This window comes from Leptodactylus fuscus, chromosome 10 (genome assembly GCF_031893055.1).
Source record: "Leptodactylus fuscus isolate aLepFus1 chromosome 10, aLepFus1.hap2, whole genome shotgun sequence".
Taxonomy (NCBI): Eukaryota; Metazoa; Chordata; class Amphibia; order Anura; family Leptodactylidae; genus Leptodactylus; species Leptodactylus fuscus.
The window spans coordinates 42,641,953-42,663,169 of record NC_134274.1 but is presented as its reverse complement, the minus strand read 5'-3'; the positions used below and the strand labels follow the sequence as shown (position 1 = coordinate 42,663,169).

Below are 21,217 nucleotides of genomic sequence, written 5' to 3'. Positions count from 1 at the left end.
TGGAAAGAGAGGACTCAATCATACACACACTATCAAGAGATAATATGAGTCCATGGTCATGTGATGGACAGTTCATGGTCATGTGATGAGTACACAGGTGCACAACTCATTACCAGGCAGATGTCTGATTACTGTGCTGTGACTATAACAAGCTGTGCACCTGTGTACTTATCACATGACCATAGACTGTATATCACATGACCATAGACTGTATATCACATGACCATAGATTGTATATCACATGACCATAGACTATATATCACATGGCCATGGACTGTATATCACATGACCATAGACTGTATATCACATGGCCATAGACTGTTTATCACATGACCATAGACTGTTTATCACATGACCATAGACTGTATATCACATGGCCATAGACTGTTTATCACATGACCATAGTCTGTATATCACATGACCATAGACTGTATATCACATGACTATAGACTGTTTATCACATGACCATAGACTGTATATCACATGACCATAGACTGTATATCACATGGCCATAGACTGTTTATCACATGACCATAGACTGTATATCACATGGCCATAGACTGTATATCACATGACCATAGACTGTATATCACATAGCCATAGACTGTTTATCACATGACCATAGACTGTATATCACATGACCATGGACTGTATATCACATGACCATAGACTGTATATCACATGACCATGGACTGATTTTTATCCACTAGAAGTAAGCAGAATGAATTACAATAATCAGAGATCTAGAAAACCATGAGGAATTGATACAGAAAGTATAATGGAAAAATGTTACAACTTATACAACATTTGTTTCTCAATACTGAACTCCTTTAAGTAGGTTTCTACTGGGTAGATGACAAATGTTAGATCACTGAAGGACCTAGAACTTAAAGGAGTTGAAGATGTTTGATACTGATGACCTATCCATAGGATCAGATGAAACCAACAGATGCCCTACACCCAAACCCTGAATCAATCAGCTGATGCGGTCACCGGAAACCTTATAGGAATGGAAGCAGCTCTGCGCTTACTCAAGTGAATGGGAGTGGGGCTGCAGTTTGAGGTGCCATCGCTATGGTGTATGGAGCTCTCTAAATTGTATGGATTTTCTGGTCCATACAGTGGATTTTCTGGTCCTGCCCCGATTCACTTGAATATTAGCAGGGCTGCTTCTGGCCATGTACTTGGTATATGACTTCTGGAGGCCGCATTAGCAAATTGGTTCAGGTGTCAGACTTTGACCAGCATTAGTGGATATGTTATCAGGACCAAAAAATCTTCATACCCTAGACAGCCCCTTTAAAATCAATGGAAACCAAGCGATGATATACATATATGTATAATCTAATCCTAATCTTAGCCCAATGCTACACAAAATAGAAATGAATACATTTGTGTGTTTCCAACCCAAAAGTGAATATCTCCTGGATTTAAACAATCTAACCAAACATGTAGTATTACAATTGTCATGTTAATGCAACATATAGGGAGATACTGAACAAGTTACAGGTTTGGGGGCAATTAATGGAAATGATTAGGTGGGAGGGGTAGTAATAATGGCAGACATAGTAAAGTGGTAGGAAGATGATGATGGAAGAGAAGATGAAGGAAGGTAAAGTTAAAGGAAGGGATGGGTCATACCTCTCAACTTTCAGAAACAGAAATCAGGGGGGAAGCTAAAGAAAAAGAGGACACAAGATGAAAATTAGGGTTGCCAAACCACATAGGGAGTGGAAAGTGGGATGAACAGTAAGACTATAGGGGATGTGTGAGGAGGGGGATGCGAGTTATGGAGAGGACTGGAGGATGCACGGAGACAGCACAGTCAGCTGAGAGGTACACTGGGAATCGAGGGTTAAACTACAACCATGCCTTCTAGAAAGATACCTTGGCTCCATGTTTCCCTGGCATCCCCGGCATGCCTCTTTCTCCCTGAGGGTGAAAGGCGAGAAGAGAGAGAAGGGGATAGAGTAAGTACAGGCAGGCGAAGTTAGTGTAATGTTTAGGGTTGAGCCGATCTTGAGATTTCAGGATCGATTTTAAAATCCGATTTCCGATCATTTTCCAGCCGATCGCGATCATGAAATTTGCTCAATCGCCGATCGGGATCAGGAAAGAAATCAATATAACTTGTACTTAACTTATGTAAATCTCTGCGTATTCTTGGTTTAAGTTTAGGGTTGAGCCAATCTTGAGATTTCAGGATAAGTTTTAAAATCCGATTTCTGATCATTTTCCAGCCGATCCTGATCATGAAATTTGCTCAATTGGCAATCGGGATCTGATCTTTCCCTATCCCGATCCCTCAACCCTATTAATGATATATAGAATAGGATTGAGCCGATCTTGAGATAACCTCTGACTTCAATCCCGCCGGAAAAGATCAGGATCGGAATTACGATCGCGATGGTGTAATTTACTCGATCGCCGATCGGAATCCAATCTTTTCCGATCCCGATCGCTCAACCCTAGTAATGTTACTAAGTGTCTGGGATAGAAAGAATAGCTTAGACGAGACAAAAATAGAGAATTGGACATCTAAATCCAGAATAACTATTGGTAAACCTCACATCAATGGCCCTGCCAGATCTATTGAGCGTCCCCTAGATCTGCATCTTCATCTTACATTAAAAATATTTGCACCAGATTTCACAATAATTTTATTTTACCAGGTTGATGAGAATTCTTGTGACCATTAAACCCAGAATACAAGATTTTCTAGATATTGGATATTATTCTTAGTCTTATATAATATTAAATTCCTGTATGTACGTGATGATTAATACTATAGTTACTGATCAATCTGCTGCAGCACACTACCCCCAGCTTCCATTAGGGGGTGCTACGACACAAGGATCCATCCGTATTGGCCTCAGACATTCCTGTACATCATTTGTGTTTTGCTTTCTGAAATACGACCCCTGCCTCTAATCATACATTGATCAGACGTCCAGCATTAGTCGGTAATATTACCAGATTGTAGGAACCCCTCATGTGACCCCCCGTAGGCAATGTCAGGTGTGTTTTCGATTTAACGGTGCCTGATTTTATTTTTTACTCTCATTTGTGAGGTCAATAGTATCAAGAGCATAAAAAATAAAAGTCAGAACTGAATAAATTGTTGCAAAAATGTAAAAGTAGCCGTAATTGTGGTCTTTGCTAATGAAAAATAATCTAAAGGAGCGGAACAGATTTTCAATACTTCGAAACAGAGGACTCCGATCTACAGCACTTTGCTCAACAATCACATTCAATATATCCAGGTTTCCAGAATACTTTATCTACTATATGATACGGAGCCAAGAGCCAAGTTCTTGGGACATTGTGGCCCCCAGTCAGTGACTAAATTCTAAAATATTACCAGATCTTACGTCATTGTTTAACATGTAAGGGTGCATTCACACTGAGTAAACGCTAGCTTATTCTGAACGTAAAACACGTTCAGAATAAGCGGCGTCTAAAGCAGCTCCATTCATTTCTATGGGAGCGGGGATACGAGCGCTCCCCATAGAAATGAATGGTCTGCTTCTTTCACTCCGTGCAGTCCCATTGAAGTGAATGGGGAGTGCCGGCGTGTACGCTCCGGCATGAGCAGAGCTAGCCGTATACGCCGGCACTCCCCATTCACTTCAATGGGACTGCACGGAGTGAAAGAAGCAGACCATTCATTTCTATGGGGAGCGCTCGTATCCCCGCTCCCATAGAAATGAATGGAGCTGCTTTAGACGCCGCTTATTCTGAACGTGTTTTACGTTCAGAATAAGCTAGCGTTTACTCAGTGTGAATTCACCCTAAAACTGACACATTGGCCCATATTTTCCAATGTGGTTACTAGAGATGAGCGAGTAGTATTCGATCGGATACCTTGCTCCCATAGGAATGCGCGTAAGCGGCCGAACACCAAGGGGTTAAACTCATCGAATATTCAAAGCGTTTAACCCCTTGGTGACATGGGCATATTTATACAGATGACTATTGGTATTAGAGATGAGCGAACAAGCACGCTCACGGCACGCTCCCATAGAAATGAATGGAAGCGGCCAGCATGTGGGGGGTTAAGCGGCCGGCCACCGGCAAAGTCTGTGTGCCAGGTGCTTCCATTCATTTCTATGGGAGCGTGCCGAACAGTGTTCGCGCATCTCTAATTGGTATCATCGGTCCCTAATGGTTGGATAACGCCCTATCAAGCTGAAGATTTGGTAATGTTTAATCCGTGTGATGTTTAAAGGATGTCACCTTCTCTTAAAACTTGTTCTATACACCTATAACTCAGACCGTGCGCCTAGGAAGGGAGGAAACTAAAAAGAGAGTTTATGAATAAAAGCTAAAACATATCACAGAAAAGTCAAATTTGTAAAGTGAAATATGGGAGTGGAACAGAGATGTGGAACTCGAAGATAAGAACACTCCATGTTTCTACTTGCTCTTGGATGTAGGAATCCATATGAAGTTAGAGGGGTTTCCAGGATGAAAAGAAATAAATAAAGGTAATGCTAAAAGCACAGAATGCGGTACAAATTTTTAATTTTTTTTTTTAAAAACCTCAACAACCTCTATTCACTTCTATTTATCTACGGGTTTTTCACATGATCCTCAGACAAATCAGTTGATACTGACTAGTGTTGGGTGAGTAGTAACCGGGTAGCCGCAACTGAAAGCCGGTGCACTGCACCGGCATCCAGCCGCGCACTCTGCTCCAGATTAGGCCCAATGAATGGTCGTAGTCCGGAGGAGGGAGTGTCTTCAGGCCATATCGTGAGGGGAAACGTCCTGAAGAATGAGCATCTTGCTTCTTTTTCTAAGAGCTGGAACAAACCGACTCCCAGAAAAAAGACCTGAGCGGCTCCCATTGATTTCAATGGGAGCTGTCTTTTTGGTCAGGATTTTGAGGCGGATATGGCCTCAAAATCCTGACCAAAATACTCCGTGTGAACTTAATCTAAGAGCATACTTTGTATTATCCATTTATTTGAGGCAACTGAAACAAAAACCACAGCTTTTCCGCAACGTGTAGCTTCAGCCTTACGACTCGTTCACATCAGTGTTGGTATTCCGTCAGGGGGAGTCCACATGAGGACCCCCCCCGAACGAAATACTGAACACAACTGAAAGCGATGTGCAGTGAAACCATACAGATCCCCATAGACTATAATGGGGTCCGTGTGCTGGCCGCGCGCTGCACGCACTAATCATGCGGGCAGGAATGTAGATTGCGAACTACTTTCCTGTCCGCATGATCTCTACAGAGATCTGGCGGCAAACACACGGACCCCATTATAGTCTATGAGGTCTGTGTGCTTTCACTGGCACACCGCTTGCAGTTGCGTTCGGTATTCCGTTCGGGGAGGGGGGGGGGTCCTCATGCGGATTCCCCCGGACAGAATACCAACACTGATGTGAACAAGCCGAAGGGTTTTTTAAAAAACATTTTTCGCACCATATGCCTTTTCTATCGGCACCTCCACTTTGCTGTTGTATTAGGACTAAATACAACCATATGTGATGTGTCACAGCATCAGCGAATACAGATCCTGACAGTACATGTATGCAAACAAAAGCAACCCTCGGAGTCCTACCTTCAGTCCTGGCTCTCCTACTTCACCCTTTGTCATTACCGTGAGTGGAAGAAGAAGATGCAACAGAAAAGAGTAGAGATAAGAGGAAAGATGTAAAAAGGTAAAACAAATATATAGACATAAGACGCAGAACAATACAGAAGATTTTCGGCATAATCTGCCTTGCAGGACAAAGCGCTGGCTGGCATGACATTCACTGTACTAAGCTATGTGCGGAATGAAGGCTTAGCATACAAGCACAGAAAGCACAACATGCGTGTGAGAATGCAGGTGTGTGTCGTGCCAGTAATGTACTGGCTCAGGAACAGAAATCCTTTTAAAAGCCAAGTTTGGAAAGGAAAAAGGATGTATTTACTGATATAGAGCCCTTAAAACCCACATAAAGCCTCGCACTCTTCACAGCATTGGATCAAATTTCAGTTAGTATTTAGAGTAATTTAGTATGTTATTTATATCCATTTCAGAACACTGGGGAAGATTTACTAACACTGTCTACACATAGACTAGACAGTCGTAACCTGCACCAGATTTATCACAGTACCTAATGCTGAATAATAAATCTGGAGCATATTGAGACTGTCAAGTCTAAATTTACACCTTGGTTTCTGACATTTAATGCACATTTTTAGTGCACATGTTAAGCCACACCCCTTTCCTGATAAACCACACCCATTATTCAATAAGCCATAACCCTTACTGAGCAAGGCTCAGAAAGTGTCTAAGGAGCGCCTCTTTGCCGGGTCATTGGCCGCATCCTCAGCCAAAATCGCTGGCTACACAAGTCGGACATTTTCCTGTGTTGGCGCTTTTGGCTGAAGATGGGACCTGGTGAAGAGGTGGTCTGGAGAAGAAAGAGGCGGTACTGGTAACTTTTGGCTAGGTGTTTGAGTGCAGGGGAACGCCCCCTGTCCTGTTTGAGAACTAATTTACATATGGAAGAAAGAAGAAATTTCTCAGGAACGGCGGCGGGGATCAGTAAACGAAAGGTAAGAGAAGAATAGACTATTCGGATATGTTCTTAGCTTAAAAAAAAAAAAGGGATTCTAATGATAGAATCTCTTTAAGCAATAACAAAAACAATAACAGTCAATCTTGAGACATTTTTTGCTCGTCTCATGAGGTCTATAAGATGAAGGGTTTTTTTTTTTTGCCAGAATTTGAGCAAATCACGACAGGACTCGGATAGGAGACAGTGAGTGCTCACCCCGACCACATTCTGTGATTGACAGCTCCTCGTGTATCACTGTATATACAAGGATGGCTATCAATCAAACAAAATGTGTGGGGTAAGAAAGATGGCCACTACCTCTGTCAGAGAGTCACCAAAGTCACTTGACAGGTTTACATGACCTTTCGGCACGGATCGGATTTCTTTGAACAACTTCTGCTGCCATATGAATAGTGGCCATTCGATGGCCGTTTTTGAAACAATTGTCACATGGCCATTGTAGAACCTATGAATTTCAATGTGTCTATTCACATTGCACTACCTAGGTCTGTTCCGATAGACAAAGATGGCGCATAGCAATTTTTTTTACAAAGTAACGACATGTGAACAGACACATTGGACTGGTGTGTACCTATGATCTACCATTTGATGGCAGTGTCACTCCTCTGTAGCAGATCCGTACAGTTCAGTTCTTTACTATAGATGTTTCAAAGAAATGATATAAAAGGTTCAGAGAGTTTTGTGGTATGGTCTTTATATCTAGAAGCTAAAATGTATGTCTTTACAGAATACAGTAGATATGTGAGTACGTAGCCAAACATGGAACTTAGACACCAGATCATGACATGAGTGGGGGGTGATCTGATACAAAGTTTGGCTCTATTTCCATGTTTTTCTTGCTGTAAAATGAAAAAACGCCAATAAAAAAGTTTGAATAAAAAAAAAAGTTTGGCTCTATTTAATGAAATTCAGTGTATATTTTGTATACAGTATATCATCCCACTACATATTCTTCTAAAGATAATCGAGGCAGTGGATTAAAAATCAAATGTACACACTATCCAGATCCATATACATAATTAGTATTTAGTAAGAGAATATTACAATATAATTTTTCAGTATTATTATAGACATAATACTCCGTATGCTGTGAATCTGAGTTTTTTTTTTTATTTCCTTTGCATCAGGAGACATGCCATAAGCCATCCATATAGGCAGACTGTATGTTAGATAGATGCAAAATGCATGTTGCAAACACTTCAGTACCACACGTCTCCAGAGGGATTCATGTAATTGATACCTTTCCACCTGCAGGCCCTGGAAGCCCAGGTGCGCCTGGTAGGCCAGCTTCACCCACTTCCCCCTAGCAACAAGACATGCAAGTCGTAAAATAAAAACACACTGAAATATCACAACATTGCAGGATAGTTCCCTAGTCCCTGATGTTTACCACAAGTCCTCAAGCCGGGTGAGAGGTACTGCATCATGTGATATGCTTTCAAGCTCGAAATACCAGGAAGTTGCTAACGTGTAAAAGTCCATGTCATATCACTCTGTTTGATTCTATCTATCTCCAATAGGTGGCACTAATGAGAAGGTTTTTTTTTCCCACAGTTGAAAGCTAATTTGCATTCCAATTTCCCATTTCCTGGCCTGTAAGGGTAAGTTCACACAGAGTTTTTTGGCTCCTGGAAAAAAGAAGCGACGTGCTCATTCTTCAGGCCGAGTTGCCTCGCGATTCGGCTTGAAGAAACTCCCTCCTCCGGACTAGGCCCATTCATTGGGCGTAATCCGGAGCGGAGTGCGTGGCTGGTTGCCGGTGCAGTGCACCGCCTTTCAGTCGTGGCTACCCGGTTTTTGGATCGAAACCTTAGGCGACCTCTGCTGAAGGTTCCGATCCAAAAAACCCCGTGTGAACTTACCCTAAAAACATAAGCACCCTGCTAATTCCTGCTGCGAATTCCAGTGTGAGCCTCATCCGATCAGCCCCATTCATCAGCCTCAAGGGAAAGCCAGAGGGCTGGAAAATGAAGAGGAAACCCAAGGCAAAGACCACCTAATTCCTCTTCATTATCTGCTGTCTGAAAGGCTCAAAGACTTCCAATGCCATATGGTGGTCCACACAAGACGAATTGTAGTGATATCACTAAGGGTATATTCACATGTAGGAATGGGTCGCAGATTTGGGGGCATAACTCAACCCGAATCAGCAGCAGATTCTACTCCGAATTTCCCTCTCATTGGTTTTAATTGGAAGCAGAGATCGCAATAGGACATGGATAACACTCAGCGTTCTGCTCGTCCTGCCACAGATTCCGCTATTGGATCCCATTGCTCGGGAGTCTCTGCTGAATAAGCTCAATCATCCAGGCCTAATAAGCAGAAAAAATGCAACAAAATACCAATATTTTGGCCAAATATGGCAGCAGAAAATGAAGAGGAATTTGTCTTTATTTTCTGCCATGTGAACTTAGCTTAACTGTTATAGTTACAGAAAAACAGAAAACCCAACATGGATGGATCCAACATATGACAGGACAAAAACAAACCTCCATGGACCCGAATGACTGTAATGGAATACAACTAGCTTCTGTTATGGTGCCTGTCATCTTGTTGGATAAAAAAGTCCTGCGTGAAGATTCTTTACAGAATCTAGGATGAAGGCTTCTAACATACCGTAACTATTGGGGATTTCTCTTCTATGATGCCCCTAACATAACTATTGGGGGATCCCCCTTCTATGATGCCCCTAAAATAACTATTGGGGGATCCCCCTTCTATGATGCCCCTAACATAACTATCCGGGATCTCCCTTCTATGATGTCCCTAACATAACTATTGGGGGATCCCCCTTCTATGATGCCCCTAACATAACTATCGGGGATCTCCCTTCTATGATGTCCCTAACATAACTATCGGGGATCTCCCTTCTATGATGCCCCTAACATAACTATTGGGGGATCCCCCTTCTATGATGCCCCTAACATAACTATCGGGGATCTCCCTTCTATGATGTCCCTAACATAACTATCGGGGATCTCCCTTCTATGATGCCCCTAACATAACTATTGGGATCTCCCTTCTATGATGCCCCTAACATAACTATTGAGGGATCCCCCTTCTATGATGCCCCTGACATAACTATTAGGGGATGCCTCTTCTATGATGCCCCTGACATAACTATTGGGGGATCTCCCTTCTATGATGCCCCTAACATAACTATTGGCGGATCCCACTTCTATAATACCCCTGACATAACTATGGGGGGATCCCCTTCTATGATGCCCCTAGCATAACTATTGATCCATATATCACTACCATAGACTGAGAACATCCATGTGGGACAAGGCAGATAGATTCTCACAATATCAATGATTTATTCATCTAAGTTGTAACATTAGTCATTATTGGTAATGTGGAGGAAATAGTTACTGAAATAAGACAAAGGAAATGGGAGATGTTGTCTGACAGTTGTGGATATGTGAGGGGCAACGTGAACTTGTGCAGTAATAATAGTGTCAGATTCCTAATGTCCTTTCTCTTCCTGGAAAGAAAAGTGTTACCAGAGTATATCAATGTCGTACCGCCTAAAGACTTTATGAAACAATACTCCATATTGTTCAGTTACTTTTAAGTATTTTTATATTAGTCTATGAAGAGGGGAGGGCGATAGAAAAGACGCTTGAATAATAGCTGCTTCTTTACTCTCCTTTATTGAATTTTTTGACATGGGTAGGTTGTAGATAAGAGGCTGCTATTGCACAGAATGAGGCGATAAATCAATTAAATGGGTTATCCGGTTTCTAATATTGAAGGCCATCACTAATGGATTTGTGTGGGTCCTAGATGTCTATGGGACAGTGTTGCAGTACCGACACTCACAGCTACAGCTTGTATGTTGAGTAAGCAGTGCGTGAGCGTGGATAGGCAATCTATATTAGAAAGCAGATAACTAAGGTTGAGATGATCTAGAGATTTCAGGATCAATTTTAAAAACCGATTTCCAATCATTTTCCAGCCGATCCCGATCCTGATCGTGAAATTTGCTCAATCGACGATTTGTATCCGATCTTTCCTGATCCCTCAACCCTAATTGTATACTATATATACAGTGGGGTTGAGCCGATCTTGAGATTTCAGGATCGTTTCTAAAATCCGATTTTCAATCATTTTCCAGCCGATCATGATCCTGATCGGGATCCGATCTTTCCCGATCCCGGTCGCTCAACCCTACAGATAACCCCTTTAGCTAGCCGACAGGAATATACTTCTTCACCCCTCCCTTCTCCATAAAGCTCTGTGTGTGAGTTTGAATACAGAGTGATGATAAGGAGCAGGAGAAACTTCAGACTTGTGATCATGCGCGATGTCACCAAAGTGAACCATATAAACAGACGAGGGGCAGAAAAACAGTGAGGGACCTTAAAGCTGCATCTTGGATTCAAGGAGTATTTTTTTTTGTTTCAATCTATTCCTTGCAACTTTAAAGGCTAGCCAACTCCATCCTATGATTTGCTGGGTGCGTAGCCTGCGGTGATGTGTCAGTAACCCTCTAACAAGCTGTGAAACCAGACATTAGTACAATGTTTATTCTCTACTATGTTTTCATATACTTTGCATTCCTTTGTTGCAGTTGAGTGTTCCAAATATTGTCATTTTTTTTACCTTCCTTCCTGGGATTCCTGCAGTCCCTGGCTCTCCCTGCAAGATAAATAAACCTATAAGAATTTTTCAGGAAATGAAATGCAAATAAACATCTGACAGGCTCCGAACTTTGGCAGAAGGAAGACTACATTATCAAACCGTGCTATACATTCATAAATTGGTATAATAAGGTAAGGCTGTACAACCATGCTTGTACATCAGATAACAGCGCACATCTCTTTACAGAGAGTTTATGTTTTAAGAGGTAAATACAATAAAATTAAATACAAATAATTGCAATAACTGGTCCACACAAATAATAGAATATATTATCTGATACATTGTAGAGTAATCTACATAATACAAGTAGGGATGAGCCAATCTTGGGATTTCAGGATCGATTTTAAAATCCGATTTCCGATCATTTTCCAGCCGATTCTGATCGTGAAATTTGCTCAATCGCCGATCGGGATCCGATCTTTTCTGATCCCTCAACCCTATTAATGATATATACAGGAATAAGGTTGAGCCGATCTTGAGATAACCTCTGACCTCGATCCTGCCGGAATTGATCGGGATCGGAATTCCGATCGCGATCGTGAAATTTACTTGATCGCCGATCGGAATTCAATCTTTTCCAATCCCGATCGCTCAACCCTAAATACAAGAGGGATATTCCTAGAACACCAGAAGATCGGTGTAGAGGGCGGCTACATAGAGTGTCACTTCTACTAGAGTCACTTCTGAGTTCGGGACCTACTTGGGGACCCTCCAAACGGAAACCTAATGTGCTTAAAAAGTGGTTACCTCCGGAAACCGCAGACCCCATAGACTATAGGGGTCGGACCTGCTATATACTCATCAGTACAGAAAGGAGCATAGGACCCCCTACTGGAAGAGCCTGGTCCTGTACCCTCGTGTGCATGAGCCCTTACTCTTAAAAAGTCTGGATAATTATCAGAGCCACAAAAATTCTTTACCTTAGGTCCTGGAGGTCCAGGCAATCCCTAGGAATAAAGCAAACAGAAGACACAATGAGAAATACTGAATGTTAGGATAATGTCAGGGAAGTTGAAAACCACTTATGGACTGCTCAGTTAAAAATCCAGATATTACTGGGTCCTATAGACTCAGGATGCCATAGAAGTGAAAGAGCAACATAATATAAACCACCAGGTTATTTCATTCTTGTGCCCTGCTGACTTCTAGAAGTACTTAGTTTTCTTTGCCTTAGGCTAAAGCCGCACATTGCAGAAATGCAGCTTTTTTGTTGCAGATTTTGTTGCATTTTTTTGAGCCAAAGCCAGGAGTGGATTGAGCAGAAGGTAGAAGTATAAGGGTACGTTCAGATGAAGGAAAAGATGGCGGAAACCTTTTCCACCTTGTGAACATTCCATGGGGCTAGCTGTGACGGGATGCCGATGCTGGTCACGGCGTCAGGCTCCTGATTAGACCGGAATGAATGGGCTCAACAAGAGTGTGTCTTGAGCCGCAAATGCCTCGGCTGACTCAGCCGTGGAATCCGTGGCAGGATAGGTCATTTACCTTCTTATTTCTGCTACTAGCTAGCAGAAAAAGAAAAAAAAGCGAACGGCTCCCATTGAAGTCAACGGGAGCCATTTTTGTAGGCGGATTCCATGTCAAAATCTGCCTACAAAAAAAATCCGTGTGAACATACCCTAAGAGCTTCCTAAATATTTCCCATTCCTTTTGTAGCCATTATTGGCTTTGACTCAAAAAACCACAACAAAATCTGCACGTTTCCGCAATGTTTGACCTTAGCCTAAAGGAGTTTTCCAGGCATTGGGTGTTCATAACTTATCGTCACAATAGATGATCGTTATCAGATTGGTGAATGGGAGCTAACCTGCAGTAACCCGGTATGGCCACTATACAAAGAATGGAGAAATCAGCTTCCATGTTCATTATCTGTTTATGTTTGGAGCCACTGGAACAGCTGATCATGGGGGTGCTGGGAATCCGACTACAACTGGTCTGATATTGATGACCTATCCTAAAGATAAGTTATCGATATCACATGTCTGAAATCCCTATAAGCTGAAAGATCTGCCTTAAGCTGCTAGACACAGTATCAGCTCTGTCACTGACTGCCAAACTATGAAAAAATTGCAAATCTAATTTAAGAAGATCAATAGTTTGTAACATCAGTACAGCTCAGAGGTGTCACTTCTCAATGTCAATGATATCGCAGCGCGTAGCCTTAGGCTGTTCGGCCGCCATGCAATGCCATCAAGGTAGTATTAAAATAACTTTTGCTGAAGCCGACAGTGTAGTCCTTGCCTAAAACTTTTCATGATCCTTAAGTTTTATCAAAAAGTTCTTTATCTTAACTTATTACAACTTAGTCAGCTAGAATTACGCTAAGTAGATTGTCTGCCATGTACATCGGAAGAGTTCGACTCACTTTTCCATCTTTTCCCGGTTTGCCCGACTCCCCAGCTTTTCCCTAAGAGAAAAAGAGAGATATAAATAGAAACGGTCCAACTTAATCGATCAGTCTTTCTAATTCGGGCGACCTGCTCTTGTGCGGCCCGGAATAGCACATGTCGGGACTTCAAAGTCTCTGGGGGTCTTTTTTTAGTCTGATTTTGTGCTGAGACCAGGATCATTACAAGGCAGAGTGTTACTTCCTCTCACTGGTATTTAAGTCAAGGGTGGAGGAAATAACATTGGTGTCAGCCTGTGACACATGTGCTTGGATGGTGATAGCCCTGATAGATGCAACGAAAACACTCAAGAACGAACACTTCTCCTCTTGTTCTTGAGATCTAAAGTTGCAAGTGGATTCAATTGAATGAATGAGGGGTACTAGACTCGTGACTGCCAAAATTGGCCATTTTGATAGAAGATAATCAATGCCTATAAATGGTGTTCCATTGTTTCTATAGGACTATAAATTAGTGTCATCTAGATGGAGAAAAGAAGTCTCTCTAGTGCCACCTATGTGACAGATTTTGTACTGCTTGGGCAAGCTTATTTGCATATATCTTCCAAGTGTCCCATTTTACCTGGTGTGATCCCCTAGTTTTTGGTTGAGGCTTTTTTTTTAAGCAACTGCACTCTCCATGTCTTACTTTCCTAACGTCTACAACTGAATGATCTAAATAGTCAATACTGGACAACCACAATGCACCATTCTAATATATTCCGAACCAGAGACCCAGGTAAATCTTCCTCATGTGTGAAAAAAGAGATGAAACTTACAGGTGGCCCTGCAACCCCAGGCAATCCTGGATCTCCTTGAGGTCCTGGTGGCCCAGGAGGTCCAGGTGGCCCAGGTAACCCTGGTGGGCCTTGGATTCCTGCTTGCCCTTGTTCACCCTAGTTTAAGGAAAACAAAGAGAGAAGAAAACCATAAATTATGTCAAACAATGGTTTTATATATAAACATATGGCAGCAAGAGGCTCCAGTCATATATAGATATATAGGTATAACATGACAAGCAAACTTTATTTTCGGGGTTAGTAGGCATCAAACATCAAGGGGTTTCCTATAGAAAACTTTTAATATGTAACTTTTGGATACTAAAAAGAATCACCAATTACATAATGTGATTTAAGAGGGTCTCAGTGCACATGAGCATATACTACATGGGGTGGCCATTTTACATACTGGCGATACATGGACACACACTGAGGGTAAGTTCACATGGAGATTTTTGGTCAGGATTTTGAGGCCGTATCAGCCTCAAAATCCTGACCAAAAAGACGGCTCAGGAGTTTTTTCCGGCTCCCGGAAAAAAAAAGCGCGAGTTGCTCATTCTTCAGCCGTTTCGCCTCACGATTCGGCCTGAAGACACACCTTTCTCCGGACTAGGCCCATTCATTGGGCCTAATCTGGAGCAGAGTACGAGGCTGTATGCCGGTGCAGTGCACCAGCTTTCAGTCGTGGCTACCCAGCTTTTGGACCGGAACCTAAGGCGGCCTCCACCTCAGGTTCCGGTCCAAAAATCTCCGTGTGAACTTACCCTAACATGGAGTCTGTCTCTAAATGTATTATAATTGCATAATCCTTGACTTGAGCTTCCATTATAATGACGCCATACCTCTGGCATCTATGCTGTTGGAGAGATTTCTTAGAAGGACGACATATCTTCTAAAAATATTCTGCTCTGAAACTCAATGTGCCCGAGCAGTGTGCTACGGTTAGAGCCAGGATTAGGAGCGCGGCTGCTACAAGAATGCTTCAGTGGCTCTCATGTAACTAGCATTGTTTATTACTGGAAAACCACCTATAATATAGGGAAGACTCACAGCCGATAAACCGCCGTGTAAATAGAAACGGAAATATCCATCTGCCACATATCTCTGACTTTAGGATACAAATCCTAGCTGACAGATTCACCATCTTATTGTCCAGGACGTGAAGATCAGCGCAAAACATAATGATGACATACATATGATGTCATCAGAGCCAGGGAAGTAAATATAAGTGTATATCATGTTCTAAGGAAAATGTATCTTTGTACTGTATTAGCCAATTAATATGAAATGTAATGATGGAGAGTCTCCAGTAGTTTGATACCATTTTAATGGCTAACAAAAAATGATGACATATTGCGAGCTTTCAGAACTGCTATAAGGTTCCTTCATCACTATTGCAAACCTAAATTGTATAAAGTACACGCTAGTTTTTGTAGGTTTGCAATAGGTTACCACCGAAGTGTTGGTTGAGATACAGATCTACAGTAGAGATCAGTGAAAGTGCTGCTTAGGGAATGTCGGGATAATTTTAGCTATCCATTACTAGCATACTGCTCGGGATATTTTAAGGTGAGATTGATATACACCAATAAATTTCCTAGGCAACAGGGTAATCTGCAGCGCTGTCCTAACACATGGTCTGAACAACAACAAAGGAGTTATGCCTCAGCTTATGACTGCACTAATCCACAGATACTGTCTGTCATTCAATGACTTCACTCCTAGAACATCTCTCACAGGCAACGGTAGAAAATGGAGGAGTATTGTCTAATAATGGGATGTTTTCTGGCAGGTAATAAGAGATACAGGGTGTCTATGCTTTACAGGTGGAACACTGGCTTTGGGTACAGATTATTAAAGTCAACCTGTTTGATAGAAAAATCAGTCTGATCTGAAGGCAGCATGTTATAGAGCAGAAGGAGCAGAGCAGATATATATTATATATCTATCTATTATATATATTTACAGAGAAAAATATATATAACTTGTACTTAACTGATGTAAATCTCTGCATATTCTTGGTTTAAGATTAGGGTTGAACCGATCTTGAGATTTCAGGATCGATTTTAAAATCCGATTTCCGATCATTTTCCAGCCGATCCCGATCATGAAATTTTCTCAATTGCCGATCGGGATCCAATCTTTCCTTATCCCGATCGCTCAACCCTATTTATGATATATACATGAGTAGGGTGGAGCCGATCTTGAGATAATCTCTGACCTCGATCCCGCCGGAAAAGATTGGGATCGGAATTCCGATCTCCATCGTGAAATTTACTCGATCGCCCAATGAACAGAGATTTATTTGACACATTTTCTATGATTTTCCCCCACAATTGTTCAGCTCTTCCTGTTCTACAACATGCTGCTTGCAAATAGGACTAAATTTTCATGATGACAGGTGCCCTATAAAAAACAAAAAAACTAAGGGGGCGTTCACTCTTACACCCATGTCTGCCCTGTGTCACTCCGCTGGGTTTCCATCCTTGACCCTGGGGAAACTAGACAAGGGACGGCTTCTAGATGGTCAGCTTTAAAACCTATTCATTTGAATGGGTTATTAAAGGTAGCTGCCGGTGTCCACCTGCAGCCTCTCCATGGGGAAACCTTTTTTTTTTTGGCCGGACACAAAGTCAGACATGCAAGACTTTGTGTCCAGCCAAAAAACCATTTCCCTGCGGAGAGGCCACAGGCGAACACCGGCGGTTACGTTTAAAAACCCAGGGCTGAGGATGGAAACCTGGCGGAGTGACACAGGGCGGATACGGGTGCAAGTGTGAATGTCCCCTAAGACATAAGAAAAACACATCCCCTTTAAGCCAGAACTCCTGTTCATTCTGTATAGTAATTATTTGCTTTGTAGATTTGGCTGGAATATAGGAGATGCTAAAATTTCTATTTTTAGTAGTAATATTTTTTGATAATAGAAAATATATGTGCAAGGTGCAGCAACCACAAATGCTCAAAAACTGTCCCATCTGCATTTGGCCAAATGATGTTCTACCAAACAGAATTTAGGTCACTAGGACCTTGTCCTTTACATTGGGTTCAGCAGAATTCAGGACAGAATTACTGGTATAATATGGACACTAAGATGGTGTTTCATGGTATAATGCAAAGGACCTAAATAACCTTTCCGTTAGGCGTTAAATATTTTATTATCATGCAAATCACTTGGTATTGTTGCCTTAGAAAGAATTCTGCAAATGCAAAAAATAAAAACAAAAACCAAACGCAATAATGCAAAATGCTAAAATATATAAGAAACCCTTTGGGAAGCAAGTCAGTAAATGAGCCAGAATGCCAAGCAAATAAAGGAGTGTACCTGGAAGATGCGCTTCCTTACGATGGCTGGCTGAACCGCCCGCACTGTATTAATCATAGCAGGCAACAGCTGATGGGGGACATCAGACCAGAAAATCCCAGTGCAAGGTGGGAGGAAACAGTGCAAGATGGGCCAGCAAAGTGTGACAAGTCAGAAGATCGGACAAGACAAGAGAAGAAAGAACAGAGAAAGGGTAACAGAATGCTTTACTGTGAAACAGCATAAGGAGAAGGAGACCATTCAGGTACCGCTCTTTAAACCGCACATAATGTATATTATCCACTTATGATCAATCTGCTCCAAAGAAAGCAAGATTAACCCTTGAGTTAATAGCAGTTACATAGAAGCTCATGTGACTGTATAGGAGTGAAACACAGAAGTTTGAGTGGCAACATTGTTACATTTCAATGTCAATAACCTTACATTGATGGATTAGTATCCAAGGAAATTAGTGATTCCACGGGCATCAAGAATGTATTGGATGTAATACCGGCCATATTCCATAGGGGGAAGCGTTGGTATGTACGTGTAATACAGCCAAGGCACAAAAATCCATTATACCCTTGGATTATGCAAACATATTCGCCTAGTATGCATTTTACAAGGATGCTTCAAGGACTATCCCGTGACCTCAAATATTCAGTCCTATTCTGAGGACATAAATTATGTGGTGTATATTGGAAAGTGACAGACAAAACTAGCAAGTCTATGACCACATAATAATGGATAGCTAAACTGGTGGGTACAGTAACTAAAATAGACAATGATGGCCACTGGCATAAAGGGAGCCTGAGCTGCCGGCATCATGCGATAGAGCAAGAGGTTCAGTATATCCTATCAGTTCACAGGAAGACTCTGCTTAGGAGTCCAGGGGGCGGTCCTACTCACGAGGTGACATCTATCTGCGCATGCCTGCTATCACTAAGTAGGATTGCCTGCTTATAAAAAGTCCCTTGAGTTCCTCTGTGCTGTTGACCTCCACAAAGAGACCTAATGAGGGTAGGGCAGGACTTCGGGCCACCCAATTGGTAGAAATGGCTCATTTAGTTTATATAGTTCTTATCATCATCTTGCTACAACGAATTGACATTGGTGATAAGACTTTTGCCCAATGACTTGCCATTGGTAATAAGAATTTGGCCCAATGACTTGCCATTGGTGATAAGAATTTGGCCCAATGACTTGCCATTGGTGATAAGAATTTGGCCCAATGACTTGCCATTGGTGATAAGAATTTGGCCCAATGAATTGACATTGATGATAAGAATTTGGTTCAATGACTTGCCATTGGTGATAAGACATTGGCCCAATGAATTGCCCTTGGTGATAAGACTTCTGTGTTGCACCTCACATTAAAGAGATGTACCTTATGTTTCCAAGGAGAATGGAAAAGAGAATCACTTGACTTCCATGTGATATCATTGGAAGTGCATTTAGCCTGTCTGTCATACAATGTCTGGCAGCTTCATATTGCATTTTCTTTATACGTGACCCCCAGTGATTATACTATAAAGACACGGTGACTATCAGTACCATAAGTAATAAAAGTTACAAGCTGACAATGGCTATGAGATATACAATTACTATTACTAATTTCCGGATCCTGCTATATAACCAATAGACAACTCAGAAAATGCAATATTACACCTGCGGTCTAGACATTGTCTACAGATCATATTTAGTCTCAGTTACCCACAAACCTTCAGAGTAAGAATCTGATTGGAGCGAAGCGCTGCAAAAGTAGTACTTAAATATTCCTATTGGACAGCAGAAACATAGGGTCATATAATGTAGGATCTCGTGTTGGGCACCAGAATAAATGCTAGTTTCCATCTACACTATATATTTAATTACTAAAGCTATACATTGCTATACAACATTGTAATTAAATATATGGAAAAGTTAGACTGCATGTACATATACATAGCATGTTAGCAATTGTAGATTAATAATGACATAGAAGCATGTATAGGTGTTAATGTATGGACCACAATGTGTATTAGTATAGTACATAATGACACATGATGATATACACATACGAGAGGTGGATCATAGACACTAGAAATACATTTGCATTTTGGCTAATATTTAACTAAGCATCTAGACAAATAACCAGGTTCTACATTTTGGGAGATGAGACATATTTATAGATAAAGTCCATATATTATTAGCATAGCAATACTTACATAGCACTTACTGACATACTTATGCCCTGTTCACATTAGTGTTTGGATTTCGTCCGGGGGAGTCCGCATGGGGACCCCCCAAATGGAATACAAATGCAAGTGCAAAGCGCTGTTCTGTAAAAGCGCACGGACCCCATAGACTATAATGGGGTCCGTGTGCTTGCAGCCAGATCTCCGCAGGGATCGTGCGGACAGGAAAGTAGTTCCCAATCTACTTTCCTGTCTGCATGATTCGTGCGGGCAGCGTGCGGCTAGCACACGGACCCCATTATAGTCTATGGGGTCCGTGTGCTTTTACTGCACAGCACTTGCAATTGCATTTGTATTCCATTCGGGGGGTCTCCATGCGGACTCTCCTCAGACAGAATACAAAAGCAGATGTGAACCAAACCTTAGCTTATCTGGAGTGCATTACCCTTATACTAAACCTGACTCTTCTCCAGAACTTCCCAGGTCACTCTCACAACTCATAAGGCAAACAGTCCGCCTATTATACCTGTATGAGCAGCTTAAAGTACTGTATGCAAGTGGATGGTTTGCCAACAAGATTTAGGCCCTATTCACATCTGCAATCAGGCCATTCCGAAACTTCCTGCAAGCAGCACTTTTCTCTCTGCATTTTTCGTGTCGAAACCGAGCGAAAACCACACGGACCCCATAATAGTGTATGGGGTCTACGGGTTTCCTTAGGTAACTGCTTTTTTATGCACATTAGGTTTACGTTCAGGTGATCCCCAAGCGAACTTCCCGAACGAAAACCCATGCATAGATGTGAACCGGGCTTTATATCTACAGCAATGTTATCAATTCAGGTTGATATGGTAAATGCCGTATAATACAAGGGCAGAAACATTGATCATTGAACAAATTTCATTGGAGAGATCAAGTGGATGTATGAGGCCTATTTACAAGCAATGTTCAATAGGAAATAAGATAAATATATACAGTCCTATGAAAAAGTTTGGGCACCCCTATTAATCTTAATCATTTTTAGTTATAAATATTTTGGTGTTTGCAGCAGCCATTTCAGTTTGATATATCTAATAACTGATGGACACAGTAATATTTCAGGATTGAAATGAGGTTTATTGTACTAACAGAAAATGTGCAATATGCATTAAACCAAAATTTGACCGGTGCAAAAGTATGGGCACCTCAACAGAAAAGTGACATTAATATTTAGTACATCCTCCTTTTGCAAAGATAACAGCCTCTAGTCGCTTCCTGTAGCTTTTAATCAGTTCCTGGATCCTGGATAAAGGTATTTTGGACAAACAATTCAAGTTCAGTTAAGTTAGATGGTCGCCGAGCA

The 21,217-nt window shown here is 41.6% G+C and overlaps 1 protein-coding gene across 1 annotated transcript in view; it reads right to left on the bottom strand.

Moving 5' to 3' along the window:
* Positions 1-21,217, bottom strand: part of LOC142182996 (uncharacterized) — an 83,822-nt gene that overhangs the window by 52,289 nt on the left and 10,316 nt on the right. Inside the window, exons 2-9 of the mRNA XM_075257845.1 lie at positions 17,720-17,788; positions 14,395-14,511; positions 13,595-13,636; positions 12,150-12,176; positions 11,191-11,226; positions 7,826-7,888; positions 5,577-5,603; positions 1,888-1,932 (exon numbers count right to left, since the gene is read on the bottom strand). Coding sequence (XP_075113946.1) covers positions 1,888-1,932; positions 5,577-5,603; positions 7,826-7,888; positions 11,191-11,226; positions 12,150-12,176; positions 13,595-13,636; positions 14,395-14,511; positions 17,720-17,776 — 414 coding nt within the window. The 5' untranslated portion in view covers positions 17,777-17,788. The remainder of the gene's footprint in view (positions 1-1,887; positions 1,933-5,576; positions 5,604-7,825; positions 7,889-11,190; positions 11,227-12,149; positions 12,177-13,594; positions 13,637-14,394; positions 14,512-17,719; positions 17,789-21,217) is intronic.